General features: G+C 38.4%; 1 protein-coding gene across 2 annotated transcripts in view; it reads left to right on the top strand.

The window, feature by feature from the left end:
• bub3 (BUB3 mitotic checkpoint protein) overlaps window positions 1-16,299 on the top strand; it is a 59,350-nt gene extending 43,051 nt beyond the window's left edge. Inside the window, exons 8-9 of one of the 2 annotated variants that reach the window (XM_063071872.1) lie at window positions 9,489-9,537; window positions 16,084-16,299. In XM_063071872.1, the coding sequence (XP_062927942.1) occupies window positions 9,489-9,537; window positions 16,084-16,215 (181 nt within the window). In that variant the 3' untranslated portion in view covers window positions 16,216-16,299. The remainder of the gene's footprint in view (window positions 1-9,488; window positions 9,538-16,083) is intronic. The other variant, XM_063071873.1, reaches the window with a different exon arrangement.
• Window positions 16,300-21,190: the final 4,891 nt, after the last annotated feature.

Genomic DNA, 21,190 nt, shown 5'->3' with positions numbered 1-21,190 from the left:
CACACTCCTCATCAGCCTGCTGTCCTCCCCTGCTTGCAATACAGCGTTCACCAATTATCAACAGCCTCTCCTATCTCGTGTCAAAAACTGAGAATGGACTTAACCAAATAAACACGGCACTACTGCGCTCTGCCACCCTGGGTTGAGAGACCCCTAACGAGATTGCCAACGGGGCTGCTCGGTCACTGCCCACCACTGAGTGCTAGCATCGCTTGTCGCGTGAAGTTCAAAAACTAAGTTTTTTTTAAACCACGATCTCGCGGAACCCTGGCGTAGAGGGTTGTCGTAGGTTATAACGTGACATTGATAGGATGCAGAGGTGGGCTGAGAAATGGCAGATTGAGTTCAATTCAGAGAAATGTGGAGTGATACACTTTGGATGGTTGTATTTGAACGCAGAATACCAGGATTAATGGCAGGATTCTTAGCAGTATGGAGGATCAGAGGGATCTTGGGGTCCACATCTAAGGATTGCAAGGCACATTGACGGGGAAGTTAAGAAGTATGTTGGCCTTCATTAGTGCAGGGGATTGCATTCAAGAGCCGTGAGGTAATGTTGCAATTCTCTAGGTCCTGATTAGACTACTCTTAGAATATTGTGTTCAGTTCTGATCGCCTCATTATAGGAAGGATCTAGAAGCTTTACAGAGGATGCAGAGATTAACCGGATGCTGCCTCGATTAGAGAGCATGTCTTATGAGCAAATGTTGAGTGAACTAGGGCTTTACTCTTTGGAGTGAAGAACGATGGGAGGTGACTTGATAGAGATGTATAATATAATAGAAACATTGAGTGGACAGCCAGTCCCTTTTCTCAGGACAGCAATAGCTAAATAGAGAAGTCATAATTTTAAGGTGATTGAAGAAAAGTATAAGGGGAATATCAGGAATAGGATTTTACAGAGCGCAGTAAGTGCATGGAACTTATTGGTGCAGGGCTGGTGGTAGAAGCAGATATGTTAAGGATATTTAAGAGACTATTAGATAGGCATATGAATGAAAGAAAATGAAGGGCCATGTGAGAGGAAAGGGTTAGATAGATCTTGAAGAAGGATTAAAAGGCAGATACAGCATAACTGGCCAATTGTACTGTGTTGTACTTTTCCATGTTCTAGTTTCCCTCAGCCTAAATGAGCACTCCCAAATTGTTTCCTTAACATGGCACTGACAATTCTACAACCCATGCTATTAACATGTTATAAATATGCATTACAAAATGTGCTTATGTTCGTAAAAATATTAAAAGTTTTAGAAATTATTTTAATTTTTTTAGATTGATAACATAACACAGACCATGGTTATTTAAACTCATTAGAAATTTAATTTGTTTAACTATGAATTGCATATTAGGTTGAATTACTGTTAAGCAACCTTAATTATAAACTGTAAGTATATTGTATTATTAAAATATACAGTAGTTGCTCAATAACACACATAAATTAGACAAGACACTATAATGCCATTACTTTTTTTGGCGTATTTACTAATTACAACTGCTTTGCTAAACTTACATAGAAGATAGAGTAACACTTTATAAAATGAAAATGAAGAAAATATAGTATAAAAGTCTTTTTTTTCCAGAAGTGGAATGGCCAATACCACAATGTATTCAGTAGTGAACTGAATGAAGATAATATTTAGAATCAATGTTACTTCTGTGCACGGGTCTCCTACTACAACTTACAGTACTGTGCAAAAGTCTTAGGCACATATATATAGTTAGGGTGCCCAAGACTTTTGAACAGTACTGTATTTGTCAACATGGAGTGGAGAGTAAGTTTGTAAGTCTGGCGGGAGTGAAGAATATTGGGATTGTAAAGGATAAAGTGCCATGTGAGGGGTGTAGGGAAGGTAGCAGAGAAGGAGTGGTGGGGTGGGGGGATGGCGTGGGTGCAGGCACATCCAGCCCTGAGACACCAGGCGAGGTCATTTGATTCCAAACAATTGGTTTATTGATCATTACAGAATGTTTCTCTCACTCTTCCCACTCCCCCACCTCTCCCTTCCCCTTTTCCCAACCATGAGGATTCCCAGTCTCAGTCCACAATAGAGACCCATATCAGAATCAGGTCTATCATCACTTGTCACACTTTTCTGAACCACTCCCCGCTGTCACTGGTGCTCAGCAGAATACAAGGTCGTACAAAGGGAAAATAACAATGTAGAAATGTACAGTGAAATTGCATTGTAGGCAGACAATATGGTGTGAGGCTATGATGAGGTAGATTGAGGTCAAGAATCAATCTTATACAATAAGCTTAAACCTGGTGGTACATGATTTAGGCTTTTGCATCCTCTTCCCCAATGGGAAGAGGAGAAGAGAGAATATTGAGGTCTTTAATTATGTAGACTAATTTTTCAAGGCAGTGAGAATTATAGACAAAGAGCAATGGAGGGGAAGCTGGTTTCTGAAATGTGCTGAGCTGTGTCCACAACTCTCCCATTTCTTGCAGTCTTGGTTTGAGACATACCATGCAGTGATGCATTCAGATAGGATGCTTTCTGTGGTGCAAGAAATGGTGAGGGTCAACTGGACCACAACATGTTTCCTCTGTCTTTTGGGTAAGTAAAGGTTTTGGTGCGCTTTCTTGGGCATGCTCTGTACGCGGTTGGACCAGGACAAGGTATCAGTGATGTTTACACCTCGGAACTTGAAGTTTTCAGCTATCTCCACCTCAGCACTGCTGATGTAAACAGGAGATGTCTGCTGACTAGGTTGGCCCTCATTCTCATGCTGACTATCAAGACTATAGAAGTAGAGATAAGGATCCAACAGCATTGGTGGGAGGAGAATGCTAAGAAGGTAGGAGTGTAAAACAAATACCTTTTGCTGAGCTTGTACGTTTGGAGCACTGTGTATAAGTTTGGTCTTCCTGCTAATGGAAAAATGTTTATGCCTTGCGGTCAGCATGGATTCAGCTGGTGTATTCCAGGTTGATAGTGTGGTCATCTAGAGAAAGATTGAGTAAGATGGACGATAAGTCAATAATTCTCAATCTCTCCCTATTTACGAGAGTGTGATTCTGAGGAGATTTAAGCAGGGATGCTAAGAGGACTTCCTATTGTCTTGTGATATTGGTTATAAACCTCGACAGTTTTCTACTTCAGAGTATAAATTCAAGGCTAAGAATAACAGTTATAGGTTCTCTGAGAATTGGAGGAATATGGGTTTGAGGCAAGAGAGCAGATGGTACAGGAACTGCTATATTTTGTAAGCAGGCTTCAAGGCCTTAAGATATCTGCTGTTTCATATGTTCTTACCACTACCTTGAGTTTCTTATTGATTGTATTCAGGCTTTGGCTTCCAACGTACAGAGCAACAATGGTTAAGGAAACATCACATACCAGTGTTTGAGAAGACTGTGGTGACCTGCCTCACTGACTATCAACCAGTAGCACTTACATCCACAGTGATGAGGTGTTTTGAGAGGCTTGTTATGAAACATATCAACTCCTGCTTGAGAAACAACTTGGTTTTTCTCCAATTTTCCTACCAGTGCAACAGGTCCACAGCAGATGCCGTCTCATAAGCTCTTCACTCAACCCTTTAACATCTTGACAGCAAAGATGTATACCCTTTATTGACTACAGATTGGCATTCAATGCTGCCATCCCCTCAAAACTAATCAATAAGCTTCAAAACCTTGGCCTCAATACCTCCTTGTGCAATTAGATCCTCAATTTTCTCACTTGCAGACCCCAGTCAGTTTGGATTGGCAACACCATCTCCTCCATGAACTGCATCAGCACAGGTACACCACAAGGCTGTGTGCTTAGCCCCTTGCTCTGCTCACTTTACACTTATGACTGTGTGGCTAAGCACAGCTCCAATGCCATTTTTCAAGTTTGCTGACAACACCATTGTAGTAGACCAAGCATCAGCCGCATAGGAGGGAGAGTGAAACTCTGGCTGGGTGATGCCACAACAACAATCTCTCACTCAGTGTCAGCAAGATCAAGGAGCTGATTATTGACCTCAGCAGGAGGAAACCTGCGGCCCATGAGCCAGTGTTCATTGAAGGATCAGAGGTAGAGAGAGTCATGGTGTTATAATTTCAGAGGACCCAGCACGTAAGTGTAATTATGGAGAATGCATGGCAGCACCTCTATTTCCTTAGGAGTTAGTGAAACTTTGACAAAGTTCTGTAGATGTGTAGTGCAGAGTATATTGACTGGCTACATCAGCCTTGTATGGAAATACCATTGCTCTTGAACAGAAATTCCTACAAAATGTAGTGGATACAGCCCAGTCCATCACGGGTAAAGCCCTCCCCACCATTGAGCACATCTGCACAGTGTTGTTGCAGGAAAGCAGCATCCGTCATCGGAAACCTCCAGCACCCAGGTCATGCTCTCTTCTCACTGCTGCCATCAGGAAGAAAGTACAGGAGCCTCAGGACTCACACTGCCGAGTTTAGGAAATGTTATTACCCTTCAACTGTAAGGTTCTTGAACCGGAGGGGTTCACTCAACTTCACTTGCCCTGTCTCTGGAATGTTCACACAACTTTTGGACTCACTTTCAAGGATTCTTCATCTAAGGTTTTTGATATTTATTGTTTATTTATTATTGTTACTACTTTTTTTTTGTTTTTGCACTCTGGTGGTCTTTATTGATTCTATTATGTATTTATTACATATGCCCGAAAGAAAACGGATCTTAGATTTGTATATGGTAATGTATACTGTATGTACTTCGACAATAAATTTACTTCAAATTTTGAACATTGATCATCAGCTTTTTTACTGTCAATGTCCCAGATCAGAGATCAGCTATTTCAGTGGAACTCGTCAACCTTTTGGTCTGAAGAGATCTACTGGTCAAAAGGACGTGTATATATTCATCAACTCAAGAAGGTGCTGCTTAGAGTATTAAGTCATAAAGTATCATTGAGGATTGCAATAAATTTATCACACATTTAATAAAGTTGGTTTTAGTTTATTTTGCAGCATTTTCTACTTGTAAGTATACAATGAATAAGGTAAAGTCAGACCCTTGTTTTGGGCTTTTGTTTCCTGAACACACAATTCAAGCGAACATGCTCACTGAAGCATGAAATATTTGCATTCTCGTTTGTCATATTTCTAATGGGAAATGTAAATTTATAATGATGGGCACAAATGTAATGAGTACATCTAAAAGAAAAAATGTTTTTGTGAAATATTCATTGCACTATGTTGCAAGAACAGCATAAGCAATCCAGAAAATTATTTTCTCATCAACAGCTGTTCATTCAGTATAATGCTTGAAGATGGTAGGTTTTTTAAATTCACTTTTCACTTGTTAGGAATATTGAAACAGGAAATTGCCTATGGCATTATTATTAACACAGTTTGTTTCCATTTGGATTCTTTTTAACAGATGCAAATCACTTGTAAAACAATAATTTATTTTGCATAAAGTATACCTCAACTTATCTACTTCATGAGACAATCATAAGATCTGATCATTGTGTCTGTGCAAGATGAGCTATTTAAGTATGACGACTTAAGTTAATGAGCTTTCCTTATTTATGATTACTTTTTTCAGGCATCCATTGCTTCCTGTAGATCATAGGCATATGTCTGTGTGTTAAGTTTACTGTAGCAATTGCAAATAATAAATTTAAGATCTATAGCAATTTATTATAAATGAAGTTTAAGTCCGTTGATCCTATTACAGATAAATTGTATATAACTAAAGGCCTAGCTGGATCCCAACTGACAAAAAAATACTGACAATACAAATGAATGTTTCTACTCGGGTCATGTTATTATCCATGCAAATATTTTTGGTATAGACTTATTTAACATGATAACCTGTAGTCTGACATTTAGTTTCTTTACTCAAAGGACAGTTTCTGTCTGTCAACAAGTGTCTACGAGCTTTTGAATGCAGCAGTTAATAGATAATTTTCTTGGGTACACCCTGTAATCCCACAATCAATTCTGTACATGAAACTAAATTCTATAAATTGTGACTAAGTGTTTGCAGTAATAATCATTCAAGTGGAAATTAATAATGATCTGTAACTTTAAATGGTAAACTCCCAATACTCTGAGAGTTTGTCCTAAAGAATGTGTGGTAGACAGAGATTTATGTTACAGAAATGGAATATATAAAGTGACTCTCTGTGGCAAGCTAAAGTGATGTACCATTTCCTATGCATGTCCATGTACTGGTTGAGTACCTCCTCTGTTAGTGTATTGCTCCACTTTAAGAGGTTCAACTAACTTATTTCTGAATCCATGTCTGGTGTAGGCATACTCAAACTTGTGATGTCAGTTTGAAGATTCATGGCTCCCATTTGACGTTTTATTGCCAATCAGTAGGGTGAATAATGTCTGAGGTACTTGGACTACTGTGTTGATGAGCTTCTTCAGTTTATATTTATCAAATACAATTACTTTTAATAAGTTTAAATAAAATCGCTGTTTGAAAGTGAATTTTGCCTTCAGTAAATTTCCTCACACTATACAGTAACTTAAAAAATTACAATGAATTATTCAAAAGAAAGGATTTGCATTCCATGGTCCACACACTGAATTATACAACTTCAGTTGAAGTCTCTTTGAATTTACAGACTGTCCTATAACTGAATTATCTGATTTAATCAGTGTAGAACTGTCCACTTTATTTCTTTATAACTCCACGGTAGACAAAAATCGTTAAACAGAAGTAAGTCCTACTGATATAATTGGATTAAGTCTAAATAATGGAAAATGTATCTCATTTTTCCATTGTATTAGTGGTTCTTAAAAAGCTGTATAACACAAATATGTCAAGAAAATTTTGTAGAGAGTGTTCTAACCCTGTATGTACTGTGAGTGAGAGAGGTAAAAAAAACTGCAGCAACTCTCATAGCTTGTGTGGTCACTGATAATAAACTACATTCGGTGGCCACTTTATTTGGTACACCTGCTCATTAATGCAAATCTCTGATCAACCAATCGTGTGGTGACAACTCAATGTATTAAAAATTGCAGACATAGTCAAGTGGTGCAATTATTGTTCAGACCAAACATCAGAATGGGCAAGAAATGTGTTCTGAGGGACCTTGAGCATGGAATGGTGGTTGGTGCCAGACGAGGTGCCGTGAGTATCTCCTAAACTGTTGATCTGCTGGGATTTTCATGCACAGTAGTCTCTAGAGTGTGTAGAGAATGGTGCAGAAAAACAACAAACAGTAAGCAGCAGTTCTGTGGGAGAAAGCACCTCGTTAATGAGAGAAGTCAGAGGAGAATGGTTCAAGCTGACAACAAAGCACCAGTAACTCAAATAACCATTGTTACAGCAGTGGTGTGCAGAAAAGCATCTTTGAATGCACAACACGTCGAGCCTTGAAGTGGATGGGCTACAGCAGCAGAACACCACGGACATAGACTCAGAGGCCACTTTATTAGGTCTAGGAGGTTCCTAATAAAGTGGCCATTCTGTGTATATTTATAACACACTTTTTACAAAGTGGAGTTTTCTAAATTGCACATGAGTTATTGTAGAAATGCAGACATTTTTAAGGAAAACATGGCAGCTGGCTTTGCCCAGAGTAAAGAAATTGATGGCAGTGTGATAGAGGAGGTATGTTAGAACAGGACAGAAAGATTGGGGTGTTAAGCATTGGTGTCAAGGTGACAGCTGGGGGGCGGGGTGAGTTCAAAAATTGCAATGTGAGTTGGTAAATGTGTAACACACGCAAAATGCTGTGGAACTTGGCAGGCCAGGCAGCATCTAAGGAAAAAAAACACAGTCGACCTTTTGGGCTGAAACCCTTCAGCAGGACTGTGCTTTTTGCCATAGATGCTGCCTTGCCCGTGAATTCCTCCAGTATTTTGTGTGCTGCTCAGATCTCCAGCATCTGCAGATTTTCTCTTGTTTGGAAAATGTGTAAAATAGGATTGAAAATATGTAAATAGGGTTGAAAGTGGCAGGTGCAATTTAATACTATAGGGAGAACTGATAGCACCATAGATTGATATTAAAATTGTCAAGATGAAATTAATAACATTGAAAGAAAAATGAAATAGATTATTGAAATTTCAATCAATTCATGAAAACAGTATCCAGGCCAATCAGCATCTGTGTAGGGAATAATCAAGTGGATTTAGCTCTGAAGGATTTTGGCATCTGAAACTTTCACTTGGCCGTGCCATGATTGCTGGCTGACTGTTTTGAATGTTAGCTTGCTTACAATAAACATATCCAGTCAATACAGAGCAGCAGATAATACGGCCAACAGAATGTAAAATGGAAAACTACAGCAGAATCTAAGTCAGAGGAAGTCATCAATAAATTGTACTTTTCTCTGATCAAACCCTAATTAGAATTCTGTCTTTTGTTTGAAGTAAATAGGGAAGGTTGTTCAATTGATGGAGAAGTTTAGAAAATCAAACTGTAGGATATATCTCTCTGGCTAAAGGTCTGGAATGATTCATCACTACAGTAAAACTTAGTCTTTGTGAGCCTGGAATGAAAATGTTTGGGATAATTAAAATCAGTTTTTATATCACTGACATATTTTCTGAAATTTGTTGTTTTGTGGCAGCAGCACAGTGCAATATATAAAACATTACAAAGTTGAAATAAGAACTATATTAAAAATAAATAGCGCAAAATGCAAAAACAGTGAGACAGGGTTCGTATTCTGTTCGGAAACCTGATGGCAGACAGGGAAGAAGCTGTTCCTGAAAAGTTGAATGTGTGTCTTCCAGTTCTTGTTATAGTAATAAGAAGAGGGCATGTCTTGGATGGTGAGGTCCTCAATGATGGAGGCATTGCCTTTTTAAAAATGTCCTCAGTGGTGTGGAAGTTCTTCCTTATCACCATCTAAGATTCTGCCAGCAACAAGTGTGTCATTGGTGAATCTATAGATGATGTTTGAGCTATGCTTAGCTGCACCTTATAGAGGGAATGAAAGCACCTTCGGGTATAGGAATGGAAAAACTGAATTTAGGTTAACCATAAAATAAGCACGTAGGCAGGTCAGGAAATTCTTAACCGAAAATTGTCATTTTGAGAAAAAAACTTGGGAGAGGAGTGGAATTGCAAAGCACAGAATGTTAAAAAAATAGACTACAAAGGGAAGAATGAGAATCTTTACACATATAAATGAATTAAAATAGGTTGAATGGCCTTCTGAGTCTTAATTATTTTGTATATAGGGGCATCTTATTCTTAATTGGGAATGAGCAAGCAAGTGAAATTAGACTGCACTATTTAAGTGAGAAGCAAAACATTGGCACAGAATGAGGAGCCAAAAATTTGCTTGTATTGTAGCACTCTGTGATCAAAAACAATTTGGCATAATTTTTAAAGAAGCAGATGCGTAACATTTTGTCTGCATCTGTGTCTGCACAAAGAACGTTTTAATTCAATCTGGAGTACTGAATAGTAGTGTAGCTTTTGACTAACCACTGAGAGTAAGTTAATCAACTAGGAAATTAATTGAAATTGTGACAAAAATTATTTGGCTTAGCAGATGAAGAGGAAATGATTATTATGTTATATTTATAGGTGGAAGAACGCTTGTCATATGTTGTCAACCAGTGCAGCTAAAGGAGATGTGAGTGTTTAATTATATAATTATTTTTAACCAGCAGCTTCATCTCATTTGCAATTGTTTATGACTAGAGCATGCAGTCATAAAATATTTTTTCTGTGATTCTAGGTTCCTTCTGTCTTGAGTTTATTCTTCTAGGTCGAGCTTGGTTAATGAGAAAGATAAAATTGTCTTTCCTGGACACTGAAATTCTCTCTTCTTTTGAAAAAACATCCTTTGGCGTTCTACACAGGGTAGATCTGACAGAATAATAATTTTGCTAAACACGCTGTTGACCAGAATGCCAACTCAATGAATAAAACATTAAAATAAAGCTTTCTTTCAGTTTTTTAAAACTGAGTCTATTGCTAAATGCAAAATGTAAGTAACAATAACCCTATTTTGCTGCATATTTCAGTTTGAGTGAACAAAGAGATGTTTTAATGCCTTGTTGCAGTGAGGTGACCCAATGCTGATATTGATCTGCAGTCTGTTTTTTTTGGACACCACCTCATCTGTAGTCTGAAAAATATAGTAGTGAATATCATATCCATAGATGATCTTTGTTGCTGTCTCAAGGTTTTCTTATTGCTTTTATTTAAAATAAATAGCTATTCTTACACAAAACTTGCCACTTTGGAAATGCAAGAAAAAAAGGAGTAAAGGATTTTATGGCACTTTTTCTCATTCCTGTCATTAAAGCTGTTACTTTAATGTTTTTCATAAATCAGTCAGAATAATCCTTGCATTACCACTGCTGTATTTTACCAAATGTTCAGTTTAGTCCAATCAGCATGAGCAGTATTAACACGCACAAGTTGCTTATCTTAAATCTTAGAGTTCTGTTAACCACATGTTAAAATAAGTTTGCAGCTTCCATGACAACAATGCCCTGTTTGTTGTTAAGAGACCCACAGCTGTTGTTTTAGCTTTGCATGTAAAATAATGTACATTCATATTCCAACTAATGGTTGCTTTGAAGTTGTTTTTGTGTGATAAAAGACTCTCAATCCTATCTGAAAACAGAGCTCAATTCTAACATTTAATAAAATTATCACGTCTGATTTTTGCAGGTCCCATATTAATGTTTGCTTTCCCGAAGGCCTTGTTTAAAAAAAAATAGCAAGTTTGTCAAAAAAGAGATACATTTCGAGGAACCTGTGTTGTAGGAAAAGTTGATTGATTTTGTACATCTTAGAGGAACTGCATAGATAGAAACTTCGAAGTATTTTCCATGACCTAATTGATATTGGCAAGAGAACTAGCGAGTTCTCCTGCAAACTCTCAAGGTCAAACCATACTCCGATAGAAAATGGTAAGAGATTCTCTTGTCACCATAACCTGAGGCTGAGTTAACACTCACTCTAAATTTGCACACAATTTATTAGCAATGACAATGAAGCAAAGTGACTTCATACTGACACCAAAGCAATTTTGTAAATACTTGTAAAAGTTGTGCAAATATTTTACTTCTCCACCTCCACTATGAACAATAGCACAACAATGCAACAGCTACAAATATCAGCTTTATGGTAAACAAATGAGCAACCTGGAATTTGAATTTATTTTTAAAATAACTTGAATGTGGCACAAGTTCTTTTCAAATCATTCTGATGTAATGACGAGCAAATATAAAGTATAATCTTTTATCCTTCAAGATAATTTGCATATGAAAAATATTGAATAAATAAAATGAGGATGATTATTTATTGCGAGGGAAATGCTAGTACAATGAAGTGGTTTGTGCAAGGTGGTGGGGTTCAGTATTTCATCTAAAAGGCAGCCTGAAATATCAGTTTAAATTATGTCCACTGGATGTTGAGCTCATGATATTTTGCTTCTGAGATGAATATTCTGTTAATGAGCTAAGGCCAACATGTAAATGCCATGTAATATGAAAAGGGTTTATGCCTTCACCCCCATTGTCATAAATGAGGTTCAAGAGTCAGCAATTTTTATGCTTAATTAACACTTGTAGTTTAGAAAATGAATATGTTAGTTGGAGATAGTTTAAATCCCTTTAAGGAGAAAATATTGTTTGGTATAACAATTATGCTACTGTGTAGAATTCGCAAACTGGACTTTAAAATTTTGTTTTAGAAACTTTCGATCATATTTTCTTTTAGCCTTCTGTTGCATCATGGTTTAATCAAAGCAAGTAGGCAGTTGCTAATTCACCTGGGTAATCATGCTTGTTGACTGGAAGTTTAACAATAGTGACATTGTAGACAAGACCTATTCCATTTTCACCAAATTCCTACACACATGCACTTTTCAACAGGACTCACTAGATTGTGATCATGAGGAAGAGGTTTTACTGATAACCCCCAACTCAAAAACAGTGAAGTTAATTGTGGTGCCCCCTTTATCACCTGCACGAGATCTGTATTTTGAACATGGAATATTTCTAATTTATGTCATGATATTTGATGCATCATGGTATCTGTTCCAATGGATGAGCTTCTACTTGACAAACTATGCTGATATTCAAAGACCTATTAGCTACAATGAATATAAAATATAAAGTGCTTTATTTTCTTCTGTTCTGTCTCTTTACCTCATTACTCTGTGTGCATGAGGTGGTAAAAGCAGCAGTGAAATAACATGTGATTATACTGTGATTCCTAAAATGGTATCCCCACAGTTCCTAATGAGCTATCAGTGTACAGCTCTGGCCAGTCAAAGGTGGTTTCATGTGGAAAGGAAATTAAAAATAGAATGCAACTTACCTCGATGTTTTAATGCTTGATTTTGGAGTTTAATTTCATCATGTTCATAACTAGATTTCTGAAGAAAATGAAGAATAACTAAAAATAAAGATTTTCTGAATTAAAAGTTAGTTTTCTTCCTATGGGCTCAAACACATACTGCTTTGATCATTCTTGAAATGGCAACATCTCAGATTTTCACATTGCCGTTTATTTTACCATATAAATTGTCTAGTCATTCTGTCTGTCTGAAGGTGGATAACCTCAACGCACTTCTTTTGAACCTTTCATTTGTTGTCCATTGTAGTTGCCCTTTTGACCAGAACTCCAGATAAAAATCAGACATTTGTGAAATGGTCAGAATATCGGAAATGATACTGGAAGGGGGTCAGCCTGACAATTATCTGCTGAAGGAGTTAATTTATTTGTGGTCAGACATGAGATGCTTTGTTCATGACAAGTCACCATATGCAGTACAGGAGGGTAATCCCAAGGACTGTTTTATTTATTTTAGAGGAGGATGCAGATATCATTTTACAAAGTATCATTATGAAATCCCATAAAGGACTGGGTAGAGCCTATTGTTTTGTCAGAATGAAAACCCCTTTGTACATTGTTTCAGAATAAAATTGCATGGATAGAATTAGAACATACAGGCAGTCTAGAACAAGGTTGCAGTGGTAGTTGCTCAGTCCAATAACATCACACACAATCAATTTATTTGTGAATATTGGAGAAAATCTCCTCCCTGCTAGTCAGCAATCCAAAATGCTCATTTTCTTGTATTGTACAACAGAAATTCGGCCTTTCATTGATTCTGTTATGGTTATTAGACTTACTGAGTATGCCCAGAAGAAAATGAATCTCAAGGTTGTATATGATGACATATATATACTTTGATAATTAACTTTGAACTTCGAAATATGTTGACAGTTTTGGGATAGACTGTTGCCTTACTTTCAAGTCAGGTGCAAAACTGATCAAAGTTAGACAGTAAATTCGGCGCAGTTTTATGTTGCTAGCCACAGAAGCACCCACCTCAAGCAGGTAGGAATATTACTTTGAGTATATCTTTGAAGTCAGGAACATTCCAGGCTATTTTTCCAGTGCAGAACATCCATCCACCTGATATTTTTGTCTGGATTTGTGCTTATGAATGTAGCCTTCACAGTTAAAATCCTCGCTTAAAATCAAAGCCCACCCAACCACCATTTTCAGGACTACTTGTGCGGCACCCCAGAGGCACCTGAACCTTTCCAGCTTCTTCAGCTGGTGAACAGCTCTGAATGTGTAGGCAACATGCCACACAAATTCAGGTGAGGCTCAACTGTGAAAATGGTTCAGTCCTCTGCATGGACCTGAAGATTTCAGATTTGACCCCTTTATAATGTCGTGAAAAACAACAAGGGATATAAGCAGGATTGCTCCTCAGGTCAGACTTCAGTCTTCCATAACCAGCTGGCTGTAAACTATTTTGGCTGGGATGAAAAATATAACTAAAATCAATCAAATTGAATTGGATTTTTCTGTAAGAGTTTTATATTAGTTTGATGTGTTTATATTTGAGGTGGAAAATACTTTGATCTCAGGCTTCAATATCTAAGTATTGAAGGATAAGGAAACCATAAGTTTTCTAGTTTAACCTCAGGAGAAAGGCAACAAAGAGCAAGAATGTTTCATTACTTTTTTCATGTATTTGTTGCAATACACAGTAAAATAATCTACAGTAAAATATAATTTTAACTGTAATAAACAGGTCCAAAGTGAACTTTTAAAAAATGAATTAACTTTTATGCATTTTTAAGAGTAATGCATGTAAAACAATGCTGCGGTACTGCTGTATAGCACCATGTCTCCTAAACATTTGCTATCACCATTATCATGGCATTGTCCTGTCAATCGTGTGAAGCTACTGATGGAAAGAGATGTAAGGTTTCACATACCAATCCATCAAGCAGACATTCTTATAATTATGTAGATTAAATGTATATGCATCATGCAATTTCTGATAGTCATTTATGGAATATTACATATTTATTCCATGGTAATGATTTTGGAGTCAATTTTCTTTATATTTGAATATCATTCTGGGTATAGGTGCACCTACAGTTGGCCTGTGACTTAGAACAGCACAAAATTAAACCCCAAACATTAAAACATGAATATTCTAACTACCAACAAAAAATAGCTATCTGATCTTCACACTCTGTGAGAAATAGATTAAGCTTTCCTCTAATGGTTTATGGTATCATATGAGTTCCTTGATTAAATCATTCTATTATGTAATTTGTCTGACAGCCATTATTTTGTTGAAATAATCTATACGTTCACTGACTATTTCTTTTGAAAAATATATTTTAAATGCTGAGAGATGGAACATTAAACCAAGATACCAGAAGAACTGATTGCTCTTCATTGAATAGTGTCATGAGATTTTTTATGTCCACTCAGGCAGAGAAATGAGGGCTCGTTTTACATTCAAAGGACAGCGTTTCCAACAATGTTGTACTTGTTTACTAGTGCAGTGGGCTATATGACTTGCTTACAAGTTCAGGACAGTAATGCAATTCAAACCCCCATGTTTTGATTTGGAAAGGGGAGGGTTACTGATAATTTAACATGATATTTAAGTGATATAGTTTGGGGGCCACCAAAATGCTTTTTTCTAAGATGCTGGATCCTTAATCTTCGGGGATACTTAGGAATGCCAAACTTACAGAAGTTTGTTTAAAGGCCATGGCAATACACTGGAAAGTATTTTGTTCTGATTGTTTCTTTTAACTTTGGTGTTTTCCTTTCCTTTGGCAGAGTTTACATTCTTAAGTTTCTTTGTCTGAGTTGTTCTCCACTTTCCCCACTGGCACAACGCTGCTATCACTGAGTTGCTTCAAACGATCTATTTCTGGTCTTTGGAGCAAGGTGGACAGATGCCAGACATGTTGGAAACCGGTACATCAGAGCTTACATTCCTTGGTTTGAATGTTTCCCAATACACACAACTTGCCTTTACCGGGACAAAATTAGCAGGAGAAACAATACCATAGGTATAGCACGCGAATGCCTGATTAATCATAGTGTTAGACTTATTTTCAGGAGGATCTTAGTTGCAACATGTCTGGTATGGAGGGCTACTGCATGGCATCACAATAAGCTGCAAAGACTTGTAAACTGAATCAGCTCCATCATGGGCACTAGCCTCCAATATTACCCAGGACATCTTCAAGGAGCAATGCCTCAAAAAGGCAGCATCCATCGTTAAGAACCCCCATCACCCAGGTCATGCCTTGTTCTCTTGGCGTAGGGAAGCCTGACGGCATGCACTCAACAATTCAGGAACAGCTTCTTCCTCTCTGCCATTGATTCCTGAACAGACATTGAACCCGTGAACTCCACTTCACTACTTTTTTTTGATTTTTGTTTTTGCCCTTCTTGTATAATTTAACAACTTAATAAATATATACTTACTGTAATTCATTTTTTTCTATTATTACGTATTGCATTGTACTGCTGCCGCAAAGACAAAAAATTTCATGACACATGCCGGTGATATTAAAGTGGATTCTGATTCTGATTATTGCTTTAATAATGATCATCAAAGATAGCTTAGTAACATAATTTACACCCAGCAAAGCTTGATTATCTCAACCTACTACCATAATGCCCAGAAACAGAACTACAACTACCTAGAATCAATTTATCTTTGAGGGCTTAAAGTACTGGTCTTCCATGTCTTTGGTGAAGGCCAGAGTTAACGTTTATTGGAAAATGGTTGTTTTTTTTCTATATCTGTGAATGTAGTTGAAATGAGGCTTCAAGATGAGATGAGTTTCAGAGTCTTACTATTTATGTTTTGAATTTGCAGATCATGAAGATAAGGAATATGTTTCTGACCGGCACTACAGTCTCTGGATATGAGTTAGCCATCTCACAACAGCAGTGGTTTATTTTCAAAGTGGGCTTTATATTAATAGTATTAAAATTCAAGGTTATGTGACTTATTCTTTGACAATGTTCAGTTGTCCTTTTATAGAATATGTAACATCATAGGTTCCATTAAAGGGATGTTCGGCTGGGAGATTCATTTTTTCTTTGAGAATTCATTTCTTATTCTCATTGTTCAGAATTCAGAAGCATGAAGGGTGACCTCATTGAAACCTATAAATGGTGAAAGGCATTGATCGAGTGGACATGGAGAGGATGTTTCCTATGATGAGAGTCTTAAGGTCAGAGGACACAGCCTTGGAAAAGAGGTGTGTCCTTTTAGAACAGAAATGAGGAGGAATTTCTTTAGCCAGAGAGTGGTGAATCTGTGGAATTCTTTGCTGCAGGCAGTTGTGGAGGCCAGGTCTTTATGTATATTTAAGGTAGAAGTTGATAAATTCTTGATTGGTCAGGGCATGAAGGGATACAGGGTGGGGAGTGGGGGAGAAGGCAGGAGACTGGGGCTGAGAGGAAAAATGGATCAGCCATGATGAAATAGAGGAGCAGACTCGGTGGGTCAAATGGCTTATTTCTGCTTCTATATCTTATGGTCTTATTTGGCAAGATTGGGAGAAAAATTGTCTTCAGGCTCATTTTGATTTAATGGACTGAGACTATGTGGAACGATCAAGTGGTAGGAAAGTCGAGGACTATGTTCACTTTAGTGTAAACTCAAGGCTACTCTAAATCTACAATTGCCCCTCAGAGTTGGATAGCATTCTTCTATCATATTGACCTCTGGAGATTTATGTCAGGAATAAATACCTTATATAATGCTGGACAATTGAGATCCTTTAATTATTCTTGATCCTCCTCTTCATAATAATGATCTATTTTCATATACTAAAAGTACTAGTAAAGATCCAGACACGAGGAAATCTGCAGATGCTGGAATTTCAAGCAACACACATAAAAGTTGCTGGTGAAGGCAGCAGGCCAGGCAGCATCTCTAGGAAGAGGTACATTTCGGGCCGAGACCCTTCGTCAGGGCTAACTGAAAGAAGAGCTATTAAGAGATTTGAAAGTGGGAAGGGGAGGGGGAGATCCGAAATGATAGGAGAAGACAGGAGGGGGAGGGATGGAGCCAAGAGCTGGACAGGTGACTGGCAAAAGGGATATGAGAGGATCATGGGATAGGAGGCCCAGGGAGAAAGAAAAGGGGGAGGGGGGGAAAACCAGAGAATGGGCAAGGGGTATAGTGAGGGGGACAGAGGGAGAAAAAAGAGAGAGAGAAAAAGAATGTGTGTGTATATATATGTATATAAATAACGGATGGGGTACGAGGGGTGAGGTGGGGAATTAGCGGAAGTTTGAGAAGTCAATGTTCATGCCATCAGGTTGGAGGCTAGCCAGACGGAATATAAGGTGTTGTTCCTCCAACCTGAGTGTGGCTTCATCTTTACAGTAGAGGAGGCCGTGGATAGACATATCAGAATGGGAATGGGACGTGGAATTAAAATGTGTGGCCACTGGAAGATCCTGCTTTCTCTGGCGGACAGAGCGTAGGTGTTCAGCAAAATGATCTCCCAGTCTGCGTCAGGTCTCGCTAATATATAGAAGGCCACATTGGGAGCACTGGACACAGTATATCACCCCAGCCGACTCACAGTAGAGGAGGCCGTGGATAGACATATCAGAATGGGAATGGGACGTGGAATTAAAATGTGTGGCCACTGGAAGATCCTGCTTTCTCTGGCGGACAGAGCGTAGGTGTTCAGCAAAATGATCTCCCAGTCTGCGTCAGGTCTCGCTAATATATAGAAGGCCACATTGGGAGCACTGGACACAGTATATCACCCCAGCCGACTCACAGGTGAAGTGTCGCCTCACCTGGAAGGACTGTCTGGGGCCCTGAATGGTAGTGAGGGAGGAAGTGTAAGGGCATGTGTAGCACTTGTTCCGCTTACAAGGATAAGTGCCAGGAGGGAGATCAGTGGGGGGGGATGGGGGTGACGAATGGACAAGGGAGTCGTGTAGACAGCGATCCCTGCGGAAAGCGGCGGGGTGGGGGGGGAGGGAAAGATGGACTTAGTGGTGGGATCCAGATGGACGTGGCGGAAGTTATGGAGAATTATATGTTGGACCCGGAGGCTGGTGGGGTTTTAGGTGAGGACAAGGGGAACCCCTATTCCTAGTGGGGTGGCGGGAGGATGGAGTGAGAGCAGATGTGAGGTGTAGTAGACAGTGAGGAAGGTTTTCAGAGCCTGCAGAGGGACTTGGACCAGCTGGAAAAATGGGCTGAAAAATGGCAGATGGAGTTTAAAACAGACAAGTGTGAGGTATTGCACGTTGGAAGGACAAACCAAGGTAGAACATACAGGGTTAATGGTAAGGCACTGAGGAGTGCAGTAAAACAGAGGGATCTGGGAATACAGGTACAAAATTCCCTAAAAGTGGCGTCACAGGTAGATAGGGTCGTAAAGAGAGCTTTTGGTACATTGGCCTTTATTAATCAAAGTATTGAGTATAAGAGCTGGAATGTTATGATGAGGTTGTATAAGGCATTGGCGAGGCCGAATCTGGAGTATTGTGTTCAGTTTTGGTCACCAAATTACAGGAAGGATATAAATAAGGTTGAAAGAGTGCAGAGAAGGTTTACAAGGATGTTGCCAGGACTTGAGAAACTCAGTTACAGAGAAAGGTTGAATAGGTTAGGACTTTATTCCCTGGAGCGTAGAAGAATGAGGGGAGATTTGATAGAGGTATATAAAATTATGATGGGTATAGATAGAGTGAATGCAAACAGGTTTTTTCCACTGAGGCAAGGGGAGAAAAAAACCAGAGGACATGGTTTAAGGGTGAGGGGGGAAAAGTTTAAAGGGAACATTAGGGGGGGCTTCTTCACACAGAAAGTGGTGGGAGTATGGAATGAGCTGCCAGATGAGATGGTAAATGCGGGTTCTTTTTTAACGTTTAAGAATAAATTGGACAGATACATGGATGGGAGGTGTATGGAGGGATATGGTCCGTGTGCAGGTCGGTGGGACTAGGCAGAAAATGGTTCAGCACAGCCAAGAAGGGCCAATAGGCCTGTTTCTGTGCTGTAGTTTCTATGGTTTCTATGTGCGTGAAATGGGGGAGATGCATTTGAGAGCAGAGTTGATGGTGGAGGAAGGGATGCCCCTTTCTTTAAAAAAGGAGGACATCTCCCTCGTCCTGGAATGAAAAGCTTCATCCTGACAGCAGATGCAGCGAAGACGGAGGAATTGCGAGAAGGGGATGGCATTTTTGCAAGAGACAGGGTGAGAAGAGGAATCGTCCAGATAGCTGTGAGAGTCAGTAGGCTTATAGTAGACATCAGTAGATAAGCTGTCTCCAGAGATAGAGCCAGAAAGATCTAGAAAGGGGAGGGAGGTGTCGGAAATGGATTAAGATCCAGAGTATTTTCCCCACAAAACCACCATGCTACTTAACCAACAAAGATCTCTGCTGACAGATACATCTTTGGAAATGCTGTATTTGCCTCTCCAACCAACTATTTTATAGCAGCATGATTGTGGATGTTGGTTTGGGGCAACGATTGGAGAATATTCTGAAAATACCTTGGTCGTGGCCACACATTTCACTTTGCACACACCAGCTGACTCACTGTAGTGGGTACTGACTGGCTGGATTGAGGCTTTGTCAGTTATTTTTTATGGTGCAAGGATATCATTAATAATGCCGAAATTCTGCCTGACAATGCAAAGGAACATCAAGTAACAAAGACTTTGGGTGAGTTTCATGGAATATCAAATGAAACTTGTATTAAATGTACAACCTATTATGCCTTATATCTAAGGTTTCCAGTGATCTTCCAATGAAGTTACAATGGGAAATTGGAAGATCTCTTGTGGAAGTTGCATCTGTGTTATTTTTAGAAGATAAAACAGTTTCACTGCCTTGAATGACATTCTTCACTCAATCAATATCAAATAACCAAATTAATCAGACATATCAGTGTCTGCGGGATTTTTCTGGATGTAAGTTGCCAGATGTGCCTTTGCAGTTAATCTAATATACATGAAGCAAGCTGAAATCTGTTTGAATATGTTCACAGATGTGGTTCTTTCTTCGTTAATCAAATGGTAGCTTTCCTTCAATCCTTAAAAAATAATGCCATATCAAAATCCATGTCAATTTTAGACCAAAATATGCAATATATTTAAGTTTATTATGGTATATTTGTTCTTAAATTATTGTATTTTCTAGGCATTTCAATGGTCAATATTTATTGGTAAATGTTATTACAGTCAAAGGAAGAGTTAAATATCTTTTAGCACAGTTGGCATTGAATCTGGGATGTTGTGCAGGTTTGAGTGGACAGAAAGAACTGTTATCATTACCTTGTTAGTGGACTGCAGCAAGGCTTGTTTAGAGAAAGATGCTTATAATAATTTTTTTCTGTTCCTTTTTAATTATAAAACAATGCAGCTCAATTTGGAAAGGACGTGCCAGGTGGAAAACACAAAAAAAAGGAGCTCTTTGCACTCATAAACTATTTTCTAGAATGAAAATTGTGGTAGGAACTTGCAACCATAATAGGAAGAATTAGGAAGTGTTTTAATTTGTCTGAAATATCCTAGTTAATTTAAAGAAAACACAGTATCATGCTGGTTCTTCTCTTGAAAATGAAGGTTAATATGTTTAGTTGAACATGCTTTGCATGGATAAAAGGCTCAATTTTTTGATTCGCAGACCAGAAACCATTAAAGGAGCAATGAAGATGATAGAAAAATGTCCAGTTACATTTGAAACATTTCTCCAAATATAGAGCATGAAATCTCAATTTCAGAAGAAGAAACTTTGCTTTGTTCCATGAGACCCTACTGCACGCCTAACTGCTAATCCTTGCACTCAATAATAATCACAATTCAGTAGATTCAGTAAGCACACATTGTGTAGTCTGAAAAAGCTGCTGTAGTTTTTTTTAACAATCCACCATCTGAATTGTCATCATTATGATACATTATGAGCCATCCCTGCTTTTTGTATTCAGCAGAGACTGC

Source organism: Mobula hypostoma, chromosome 19, assembly GCF_963921235.1.
Source record: "Mobula hypostoma chromosome 19, sMobHyp1.1, whole genome shotgun sequence".
Taxonomy (NCBI): domain Eukaryota; kingdom Metazoa; phylum Chordata; class Chondrichthyes; order Myliobatiformes; family Myliobatidae; genus Mobula; species Mobula hypostoma.
Note: the sequence above shows the minus strand (reverse complement) of the source record. Positions and strands in the feature narration are given on the sequence as shown.